The sequence below is a fragment of the Ranitomeya variabilis genome, chromosome 4 (assembly GCF_051348905.1).
Source record: "Ranitomeya variabilis isolate aRanVar5 chromosome 4, aRanVar5.hap1, whole genome shotgun sequence".
NCBI lineage: Eukaryota > Metazoa > Chordata > Amphibia > Anura > Dendrobatidae > Ranitomeya > Ranitomeya variabilis.
In genome coordinates, this window is record NC_135235.1 from 200,242,498 (window position 1) to 200,255,176 (window position 12,679).

General features: G+C 37.6%; 1 protein-coding gene across 3 annotated transcripts in view; it reads right to left on the reverse strand.

Moving 5' to 3' along the window:
- LOC143770220 (myosin-binding protein C, fast-type-like) overlaps positions 1-12,679 on the reverse strand; it is a 214,185-nt gene that overhangs the window by 181,952 nt on the left and 19,554 nt on the right. For all 3 annotated transcript variants that reach the window (XM_077259635.1, XM_077259634.1, XM_077259633.1), the window contains exon 2: positions 5,230-5,475. In XM_077259635.1, coding sequence (XP_077115750.1) covers positions 5,230-5,475 — 246 coding nt within the window. The remainder of the gene's footprint in view (positions 1-5,229; positions 5,476-12,679) is intronic.

Sequence of the window (12,679 nt, forward strand, 5' to 3'; positions counted from 1 at the left end):
TCTATTGAATAATGTGTAAAGTTTATGTAGAGAAATCAGGTGAAAGATCCACTTTAAGACTCTCTTCGCACCATTGTATTGTATGTCTGGTATATACACCAGTAAATTATCCTCTTGTAGATGCTTAACATATTTGTAGGCTTCTACAGACTGTGTCTTTTTAGAATATTTTTAGAGATATGTGTTGATATCCACCTTCTGTGTAATGTTGTAATGTGTAGTCAACTTACAGTATGTGTTCAAAAGGATTCTAATAAGAATCAAATACTGTGCATTGGGTCATTTTCACCATCGTATAGCACAGTGGTCCAGATGTTGGAGCTATAGGTTGGCCTTTGGTAGGTTTTTCCTGGCTAATACACCTGACGAACATCACAAATGTGGTGTGAAAAGATTCTAGAAAGTTTGTACTTTACACCATTCTAAAAAAAGCCTTATCTGAACTAAATATGGCTCCAGTATTGACCGACTCTCTTCATAAAGCTCAGAAAACTCTCATTTCAAAAATCTCAATTTTCGCAATATAGTGTTCAAGTAGAGAAAAGATATAGAAATCAAATAGGAAAACATTGCAGAAAAGACAAAGCACAATTACTCCATGATATCCATACCAATTGCCTTCAGTCGGAAAGATCTAGAATCGTATTGAATATATATTATTTGCTGTGACCTTGGTACGACTTTTACCAACTTTTGGCTTCTTCTGCATAATGGCTCAGAACAACTTCCTTGGTTCAACTTTCTCGAGTTTGGTCTATGATGTATGTACTTGGATCTTTATGAAATGTCTCTTCGATGACCTCTCTCTTTCAATAGATAGGACACAGCTTCCATCTCTGCCTCTTTCTTGTTCCTCTTGTGCTGAATCATGCATTTATCTCGATTCTGAAGAAGATGGACTTGAATAACTTGAAGATTCTGGAAGCCATTGCAAAAACTGTTACAAAGCCTAAAACCTACAAGATGCCATTTATACTGGTAAAGGGGCTTTTGGACCTTCTTGAGCACTACTCGCAGATGTGACCACTCTCTTTGGACTTCTTTTAGATAGGACCCAACTTGCCGTACTTCCTGGAAGTGGAACGGATATCAAATAGGTCTTTGCAGTCCGAGGAGACAGTCTATTATATGGCAGATATAACATCTTACAATCACATCTCTGAACTTCTCGTGTAGTAATATTCACAGGAATATAAGTCAACCAGACAGGAAGCGAAATGATCTGTAGAATGTTTATCGCTGGAGAGCAGCGGTAAATTATGGTATGGAACAACATATATGCCATTAGTTTAGTGGTGTTGGGCCTACATTATGGACAATTCTGAGACATTACAGCTACAAAAGACACAAAAAACACACATGCAAATAAATGTTTGCTAATGACACAAAAGACATGTATGTACATACATAAAACACATGCATTACTTTACAGTACATACACAAACAAAGAAAGCATACATTATACATACACAAAGAAAACATACATTATACATGCTCAAAGAAAGCATACATTATACATGCCCAAAGAAAGCATACATTATACATACACAAAGAAAACATACATTATACATACACAAAGAAAACATACATTATACATACACAAAGAAAACATACAAAGTACATACACAAAGAAAACATACATTATACATTCACAAAGAAAACCTACATTATACATACACAAAGAATACATACAAAGTACATACACAAAGAAAACATTCATTATACATACACAAAGAAAACAGAAAAGATACATTATACATATACAAAGAAAACATACATTATACATACACTAAGAAAACATACAAAGTACATACACAAAGAAAACATACATTATACATTCACAAAGAAAACCTACATTATACATACACAAAGAATACATACAAAGTACATACACAAAGAAAACATTCATTATACATACACAAAGAAAACAGAAAACATACATTATACATATACAAAGAAAACATACATTATACATGCATAAACAAAACATACACAATACATATACAAAAAATATACACATTACATATACAAACAAACCTGCACAAGCAAAACCTACAAAGTACATACACAAACAAAACCTACACAATACATACACAAACAAAACATATACAATACATACACAAAAATATGCAATACACACAACATGCAGGAGCAGGAATATCAACAACAGTGTATTCAGATGAAACAAATTTATTCAATTGAAGACTGAGTACAATACAATAGTATGCTGTGAAAAAAAGAGACAATTAGCTTTTTAAAATATATTTTAAATAATGTATATATGTGACTTTAATCAATACCTCCAAAATAAAAGAACACATCTCACTGATCAGAAATGAGGTAAGATTCCAAGACTGTAATAATGGATATTTTATAAGCTGCATTCAAGAACAGTACAGCCGGAAAGGGACATAAAGCAGATGGAGTAGACCACTTGCCGGGGCACCATAAAGCTGGGAGTTACTATAATGAATTATTATAGTAAAAAAAACAAAATATGTAAAAAAAAAAAACCTAAAAAAAAACCCGGAACCAATTGGAGACTGTCATTACTTTGTAAAGTATTAACATAAAATTATGTGTCTTAGAACATGGTGATTCAAAAATATCTTATTTTAATTTTTTTTTTTTAAGGTAATAAAACATTTTACACAATTACAAATTTGGTATCATTGCAATAATTCAACAATGCCAAATGATTTTAATATGTTTTATATATAGTTTTATATAACTTAGGTTGTCTTTTCTTTAGTAATTTATAAAAATAGCATAAAAAAATGAGGAACTGCTGTTTTTCTTTACCAAATTCCCTCAAGCAAAAAATAAAATATTATTATTACATTATATGTACCCATAATTGGAGCCAAGAAAAATACTCTTCCAATAAACACAAGCTTTCATATGAAAAAAAGAAAAATTGTTATTGTTTGTTTTTGAAATGTGGTTGTTGAAAAATGTACAAAGAATGGGTGTGTCGCAAAAGATTAAATTGGCCATGGCACCATGAAAGAAGATAGAGAAGTAATAACTGGCAGTCTCACCATAAAAAAACAATAAAGAAACAGTGAATTTAAAAATTATAGTCTTGGAACATAATATTGGCCCAGAGTAGAATATAAATCCTTAGAAAATAAAAACAATGTATGCTCATCTCCTGCAGTGGCTCAGTTCTAGCGATGTTGGTGCTAGTGGTCTTGGTGGGTGAAATGACAATGTAGTTTCACGTGAAGTCTTAGCCAATCAGAAGTTGCTCTGACAAAATGGTAAAGGCTAAAGGCAATTAGTAGTCACTGATTGACTGCAGTGCTCAAATAACAACATCACATCAACGTTGGGGAAACCTGGCGCCAACATCACTGGAATGGCTTTTAGTCAAGGGAATCAAGCATTTAAGAACTGGTTGTCCAAGTTATGGACAACCCCTTTTTGATTCAATGTGAAGTGGGCATTGAAACCTACTGAACTGTGTCACTAACTCGTACTTGTCTCACCTTAAAAGAGACTAATGTCTAAGGGTTAGTGATGAGCGAGTATACTCATTGCTCAGGTTTTCCTGAGCATGCTCGGGTGACCTACAAGTATTTGGGCGTGCTCGGAGATTTAGTTTTTGTCGATGCAGCTGCATGATTTGCGGCTGCTAGACAGCCTGAATACATGTGAGTATTCCCTAACAAACAGGCAACCCCCACATGTATTCAGGCTGTCCAGCAGCCACAAATCATGCAGCTGTGTCGACAAAAACAAAATCTCCAAGAACGCCAAAATACTTGGAGGACACTTGAGCATGCTCAGGAAAACCCGAGCAATGAGTATACTTGCTCATCACTACTAGGGATGCATTTACACTGATCAATTATCAGAGATGGGGATTCCTAGGAATGCTGGGAACGGTTCCCAATCGCTTGATGAACAAGCAAAATGCTCGTTCATTGGAAAAAATGATTTTTAAGCTTGCTTAAGAATCATCATTCTTGGCAGCACATCGTCCTGTGTAAACAGGAAATGTGCTGTCGAGATCAATGACAGCCTGTGTACACAGAACGATTGTATTATCTATCATTATTTGCACTTGGAAAGTACAGTCAGCCAATCTAAGCAAGCTATTAAATTATCACCAGTCGGCAATCAGAGGTCTCCTCATGGCCACCGTTGGACAGTGTGAATGCACCCAAATATGAGGCATCAGAAATTTCCCTGAAGATGGTTTTATGGCACTACCCTTGCCAGGGTGAAGCAATGACATTTGTGCATGGACAACGAGTATAAGGCCAGGGTCACACTTGCGAGAAACTCGCACAAGTCTCGCGTCTCAATATGTGGCACTGCCGCCGGCACTCGGGAGAGTGTGGCTGCATGTATTTCTATGCAGCTGAGGCGCTTCAGTCCGAGTGCCGGCGGCAGTGCCGGGTATTGAGATGCGAGTTCCTCGCAAGTGTGATCCTGGCCAAAGAACAAGTCTAGTTGAGCACACAACAGAGGAGCACAGCAGCAGGTGCAATATTCAGAGGTTTATAAGCAGGCACAGCATTAAGTACACAAACAGCAGGCGCAGCATTTGAGGGCATAACAGCAGTCATAGTAGCTGAAGTATAACAGCAGGCACAGGTTTTTGGGGTGCAACAACAAGCACAGAATTTAAGCACAATATTGGGAGCACTAGAGCAGACACAATACTAAGGAGGAAAGCACATTAGTGGGTGCATTGGGCATTGTAACTGGGGCAGTAGCAGCAAAGACAAAATTTAGGTAGCAATGTGTGCTAGGTTTAGGATTAACAAAAATGCTGTAATGAAGCCGAAAGGTGCCTTTAGTCTCTTTAAAGTTTATCAATGCCCCTATTTTAAAGTTCTGACATTTTATGAAAACCTATATAGCCTGGAAGGAGAAGTTAATAAAAAATTAGTAAAATACTAAATATTTTATAATCTGATAATCTATGGTGAAATGATTTCATGCTGTTGGTTTGTACTTTTGCCACCCTTCAATTTTACCTACTTACGGTATATAATACACCACAGAGAATTTTTCTAAACGCAACAAATCTTATTATACTATTCCAAGCTTTAAAATTAAACTTGGTGTAAAAAGAATAAAATCAGTCCAAAAATTGAGTGCAATGTAGGGTATATGCACAAAATTGCAGAAGCAAAATACTGCTTACACATATGCATATACAGTGCATGTCACTTCCACTTATATATAACATGCGTTACATTGGTGCTGCCTCACCTCTTTGTTCCTCTTTAGATCCATCTTCTGAAGGTTCCTCTGGAATCGGGGACTGAGGAGAAACTGGAACTTCGGCTAGAGGAGCCTCAGCAGGTGAAGCCTCAGCAGGTGGAGTCTTAGCTGCTGGAGCTGGAGGTGATGGTACAACTTCTTTGTCTTCTACAGCTGGAACAGGTTTTGGTTCTTTTTCTGTTTTTGGAATTGGCTTCAATTGTGGTTTTGCTGAGCCAGCTCCCTTTTTGGCACCTAAATATAAGGAGAAAAAAAATCCAGTCTGTAGCAAACGCCCATTAATGTTTCTTAAATACAGCATTTTTTACAATACTACTTATTTTTTTATAACATTTTAATTTTTTTAAAAAAACACCAGCTTTTCCATGAGCTACTGGGCCCACTTAAACAATGTCAAAGATATGTCCTACTACATAAGATAGAGACCATTCTAACCCATATCTAGCACATGTCTGCTGATCTAAAAACACAAACCGGTGTCCCATAGAAGTGCCAGTCACAGTGCACCCATATTAATAGCAACCACACTACCATCAAAAAAATGAAAATCGCATCACCTCTTTCAAGAGCCAATATTTTTTCACACTTTATACTACCAACCACAATGTCCCTTAAGAGGAAATCAATGGGCAATTGATGTTATGACACTATTAGTACACAGGTATGCATCCACTACTATGCAGGTTGTTTAATTTTTCCTGAAAGTTTGATGAACTGCATGCAAACCTCCTGCTTTCCTGCAAAAAGATTTGGTACCTGTGTGAATGCTACTAGCTGCCTGAGAGCGAGAGAATCCCTACAATACGTATTTCAGAGAAAGCTACATATACCCTAGCTCTCAGCAGCTAGACTCCCAGGCTTAAAAGGGTTCTTTGGTAAAAACAAGTTATCTAACCACAGTACAGGTGCCAACTTGTGATCAGTGGGTGGTCTAATGGTTGAGAGCCACACCGATCAACAGAAGGTTGGATGCCCATCAGCTGTTCTATTCATTATGTATGGGGCTGCGGAAAGAAAGCCAAGTGCGACGTTTGCAAACCCAATGGGGAAAGATTGGAGCTTCAAGTACCATTGATATGGAAACACAGAAAAGTATTTTTTGTTTTAACAAATATCTTCTAGAACTGTTTCAATTCAGGGGAACTGCTAACCAGGATAATAAAAAATAACACAGAAGCAATATCTACTGCGGTGTTTTCTCATTTTATGAGACCATTGCAGTTTTGGAATCCCACGCATTACTTAATAAATCAGTACATTTTGAAGAAAGTATCTATCAACGTGCTTCCCTACTTTGAACTTTTTAATGGCTTTTATTAGCTGGTGGACCTTTGAGAACATGCTCTCACTTAGCTCAACAGATCCATCTGATCGCTGGCAACGAAGGAGAGAAATTTTTAGTAGATGTCGTGAAGTAATAGATCAGCAGATTGAAGATTGCAATGAGCTGAAAACGAAACAGTCAGACAGAGGCTCAAATTATCACACCTCAGTTTTAATTTCAGACAGGACACGTAATCTCATGAGCCCGCTTCTGCCTGTCACTTCTACCAAGCATTCCTTCATTACTGATTTCTGCCTATTGGGAAAACGTAGTATCCTATAATATCTATCTTTGACAAGTACATTAGTCAAAGTCCGTTGTGCCTTCTAATAGTCAGTCACAAACTAAAGCTGGACATAATTGAGGAATTTCACAGAGCTGTTTTCTGAATAACTGGATCCTCATGGGTGGTCCTTGAAGGTTGTCATTTTGGAATAAAATGCTATAAGCTAAAATGACTAACAGCCGCTTGATATTTCCTGTGATCTATGCCTTGATCTAGGCTTCTATTGATGAGACGCAAAGTTCTTATCTGAACAACTTTCCAACTACATCACCCAACAGGGACCCCAAACATATCTGAATGACTGGATCCTCATTGGTGGTCCTTGAAGGTTGTTGTTTTTAAATAAATGTTATAAGCTAAAATGACTAACAGATTATTGATATCTGCTATGATCTGTGTTCTGATCTTTGCTTCTATTGATGGGATGCAGATCTGTTTTCAAAACATTTTTCCAGCTATACCACCCAACAGGGACCAGAAAGATTCAATACGGCTACTTTTATATTAAGTCTGCTGTTGGTAGGCATCAGTAACAATACTCAGCAGAAAATTTTCTAATTCCTCCCATTAACTTTCAAAAATGTCTAAGCTATGGATACTCACCTTAATTAGGGGCCAGGTCGTGTTCTCTGTTTATTTCTTTTCTTTTTTTTTTCTGGGATTTTGTCAAGAGTCATAACTTTTTTTTCTGTCAAGATATCTATATAAGGTCTTAATTTTTTGTGGATGAATTTTAGGTGTTTGTTTTAAATGTCACTATTTAATTGCCATATAACGTACTGAAAAGAAAAGAAAAAAATCACAAATCTCCCATTGTTACACATCTTTTGATTTTATGTCATTTATTATGCAGTAAAAAGATAAGTTACATTTATTCTATAATTTGCATGATTACAACAAGAACAAGCTTTGTATATTTTTGAATGTTTTACTATATAGATATTTAGTTTTTCACATATTCTGAGCGACACACTTGGAGCTTATGTGTGACTTTTTCCTACCTTTATTTTTTTAGGGTAGAAGAGGTGACCAAAACATTTGTGTATTTTTTTAAATCAAAATTCACTATGTACCTTTTAAAATTTCAGCCATACCGACATTAATATAATAAACATATTTATTTATTTATGTTCATATTTTTTTAAATGTTTTGAATAAGAAATGAGTTGATATCAACTTGCATTGTATAGTAATATTATATTTTTTTATTTTACATATTTTAAATATCTAAGTTTTTTTTACAGTCCACAGACAGGTATGGTACATTTTCTGAAAAATCTGAACTTTGTTCTTATCCAAAATAAACTTCATGTTTGCAAAAGTAGACAAAAGTAGAAAAAACCTTTTATTCCTCTCTCAATACACAAAAAAGCATTGAGTATTCCTTTATGTTTTAATCCGTCATAAAGACCTTTATATTTAGTGCTACTTTTATGGTTTTACTAAGGAGGCGTGGCTCACAGGATCCTCAGGGGCGTGTCTTGCATCTGCTCTGCATAATTATTCCTGGGAAAGACCTTAAAAATTTGCGCTAGATAAAATGGTCCATATCTCTGAAACCGTATGGAGGATTTTGAAAAACCAAAAAACAAATTATTAAGGGGATCAGTGAGAGAAAATAAGAGCACAAGCTGGCCCCTTATGATCTGGTCCATTTTTAATATTTAAATGTAGACAAGCATGATATTGTTGAGCATTCCTTTTCATCCGGCATAATATAGTGCATTGTTTGAAAGTCAGAGATTCCGAATTCACTTTTACAAAGTATCTACAATATCAATACCTAGGATATATTATTTGAGATAGCTCTTTATTGCCTGAACTTTATTATATACATAGTCTGGAAATCTCAATCGTATTTATAGCCTCAGATTAAAACCATGGCCAGCCTGATGAGGAAGATATTCCCATAAAGGAGACTTGGCCACAAAGCCTCATGATGAATACATGCAGCTCAAATTCATCTTAGTGCTGAGCCAGCAGATGATGAGATATATTAACAACCGTCGCTTCACACAACACACCCGATGTTTACCTCTCACCCTTCATATAATCTTAGAAAACTTTGTAGCATTTGGATTCCAGGCATTTCCCGTACGGTATAGTTCATTCATTTCTCCGTGTCTCTTCTCATTACTCCGTGCTTTGTCTTTTTGAGATATTTAAGACCCAAGGCAGCTGTTGGTGTCTTTGTACGTACATGCTAGAATGGAGACACCAATGCTGAACAGGGCTGAGATGGATAGGGAGATCATAAGTAATGTAGATAAAGGAATGCAAAGTTGCTATTTTAAAGAGTATAGAGGGATGTCTTATCTGCCATCTTTGGAAATTCACATGTGCTCGATGGTTTCTTTTTACATATGACCAGCTTCTATCCTAACATGATCTACGTCAGGGGTCCCTAACCCTTGATTCTTAGCGTCGCCAGCGCAATGAAGTCACCGCATGATTCTGCATGGATGATTGATGCAAGGAGAAGAAGACTTGGCTGGTAGGCTCATCAGAAACTTGGGGGTTGGTGGATGGTAAATTTAGTTTTTTTGGGGGATAAGGACATTCAGGGGGCATTAGTAATTGTCAAGGGGGTACCTGGGGCATTATTAATCGTTACTAGAAATGTTATCGCCATTATTACTTTTTGGGAGCCATTTAGGACATAATTACCTTTTATGGGGCACTTAAAAAAAGTTATCCAAGACTTTTTTTTTACTTTGGCCTTAAAAACAGTGGCAACTGTTATTCTGGACTCTGGCTCCGAGTGGTCACTGACAGCTCCTGCAGGTGACAATTCAGCTGCTTAACTCCAACAAAACAGTTCTTCCTCTTCCGATCTACTCTGTCGACAGGGTGTGACTGCAGACGTCATGCTGGTTGACAGCCCATCTCCCGCAGTTAGGCAATGGGGAGCCGGCTGTCAATCAGCATGACGTCTGCAGTCACATCCTGTCAACAGAGCAGAGTGGATGAGAAGCCACTGCTCTGTCGACATGTCATCAGCAGAAGCTACTGAATCGCCAGGAGGAGCAATCTGTCACCACTCTGTGCCAGCAGAGATGGGCACCGGACACAACAAGCAAGTAGTAAGCAATTACCTGCCTGTTAGTTCCAGGGCACATTGCAAAAATATTAGTCTTTGATACATCTTTTAAGTGTTTTTAGGGCAATATTACTTGAAGCAGAGCAGTCAGGGCATTATTACTTTTGAAGCAGTCATAGATGGGTCATGTACCATTAATGTGTTAATATACTCAACGAACCTTCATTGAAATTTATAAGGAGCACTTAGGGCATAAGTACGTTATAAGGGGGTATTTGAGCTGTTATTACTTTATAAGGGGCACTAGAGACATGAGGGCACTTAAAGAAGAAACCCTATTAATATTTTTGTTGGCTCTACCTGTGTAAATGTGCTAGCAGTGTACCAATAATACGTTAATATACTCAACGATCATCATCATCCCCTGTTTCAACTCTTCTTCTGAGTCACATGAGGGCTATTTTGACTTGCCAGCTATGTGTGACCTGGAAGTGGCTTTTCCAATATAAGTCTACATAGTGTCAGAGTGAGTCACCGCAGACTATGGGCTCATGCAGATGTCTGTGCAAATCAATCCGAGAACGGATCGCAATGCATGGATTAACAGCAGGTCTTCCGATCCAAGCGTGATAACTTCATGTATATCTATTAGGCTGTGATGTACGGTCAGTCCGTGCATTGTGATCTGAGCTTGGACCGATTTGCACAAATGACTGCATGAGCCCTTACATTGTAAAAAAGACTTGCTGGCTCTATTTGTGAGCTGGCAAGTCAGAATAACCGTCATATGACAAGTGAAAACATTAACCACTGAAACTTGAATGGAGCATGAATGAGTCAAAGTGAATGAATTACAGTCATGGCCAAAAGTGTTGGCACCCTTGAAATTGTTCTAGAAAATAAAGTATTTCTCGAAGAAAAATATAGTAATTACACGTTTTGTTAAACACGTTTATTTCCTTTGAGTGTATTGGACCAACACAAAAAAACTGAGGGAAAAAAGACAATTTGGACATCAATTCACACAAGACCCCCAAAATAGGCCAGCCAAAATTGTTGGCACCTTTCCAAAACTGTGGGTAAACAATTTAGCTTCAAGCATGTGATGTTCAGTCAAACTCACCTGCGGCAAGTAACAGGTCTGGGCAATATGAAAATCACACCTGAAACCAGATAAAAAGAGGAGAAGTTGACTCAATCTTTGCACTGTGTGTCTGTGTGTGCCACACTAAGCATGGAGAACAGAAAAAGAAGAAGAGAACTGTCTGAGGACTTGAGAACCAAAATTTTTGAAAAATATCAACACTCTGAAGTCCATCTCCAGAGATCTTGATGTTCCTTTGTTCATGGTGCGCAACATGATCAAGAAGTTTACAACCAATGGCACAATAGCTAATCTCCCTGGTCGTGGACGGTAGAGAAAAATTGAAGAAAGGTGCAACACTGGATAGTCCGAATATTGAATTAGCAGCCCAAATCAAGTTCCAAAGAAATTCAAGCTGCCCTGCAAGCTCAGTGTGCCAATGTGAACTATCTGTTCATATTGGAATGAAATTAAACGCTATGGCAGGAGACCCAGGAGGACTCATTGCTGACACAGAGACATAAAAAGCTAGTCTGCAGTTTGCCAAAATGTATGTGAGTAAGCCAAAATCATTCTGGAAAAGCATCTTGTGGACAGATGACGCCAAGAGAGAGGTTTTTGGTAAAGAACATCATTCTACGGTTTACCAAAAACGGAATGAGGCCTACAAAGAAAAGAACACAGTACCTACAGTCAAATATTGTGGAGGTTCAAAGATGTGTTGGGCTTGCTTTTCTGCCTCTGGCATTGGGTGCCTTGGCTGTCTGTAAAGCATCATGAGATCTGCACGCTACCAAACGATTTTGGGTCGCAGTGTAGTGCCTAATGTCAGAAAGCTGGGTTTGCGTCCTAGTTCACGGGCCTTCCAGCAGGACAATGACCCCAAACATACTTCAGAAGCACAATGAAATTAATGGAAACAAAGTGCTGGAGAGTTCTGAGGTGGCAGCAATGAGCCCGAATCTAAATCCCATTGAACACCTGTGGAGAGATCTTAAAATTGCTATTGGGAGAAGGCGTTTTCACATATGGGAGACCTGGAGTAGTTTACAAAAGAAGAGTGCTCCAAAACTCTAGCTGAAAGATGTAAGAAACTTGTTGATGGTTACAGGGAGTGATTGATTACAGTTATTTATTCCAAAAAGGTGTACAATCAAATATGTAGTTAAGGGTGTCAACATTTTGGGGGGTTTTGTGTGAACATATATCTACCGTATATACTCAAGTATAAGCCGACCCGAGTATAAGCCGAGACCCTAATTTTGCCACAAAAAACTGGGAAAACTGAATGACTCGAGTATAAGCCTAGGATGGGAAATGCTTCAGCTACCGGTAAATTTAAAAGATAAAAATAGATACCAATAAAAGTAAAATTAATTTAGTCATCAGAAGGTTTACGTGTTTTTGAATATCCATATTGAATCAGGAGCCCCATATAATGCTCCATACAGTTCATGATGGGCCCCATAAAATGCTCCATAAAGTTTATGCTGGGCCCCATAAGATCCTTCATAGAAAATATGCCCCATACAATGCTGCATAGGTTGATTATGGCCCCATAAGATGCTCCATAGATAATGTGCCCCATACAATGCTGCATAGGTTGATTATGGCCCCATAAGATGCTCCATAGATAATGTGCCCCATACAATGCTGCATAGATTGATTATGGCCCCATAATGTACCCCATACAATGATGCATAG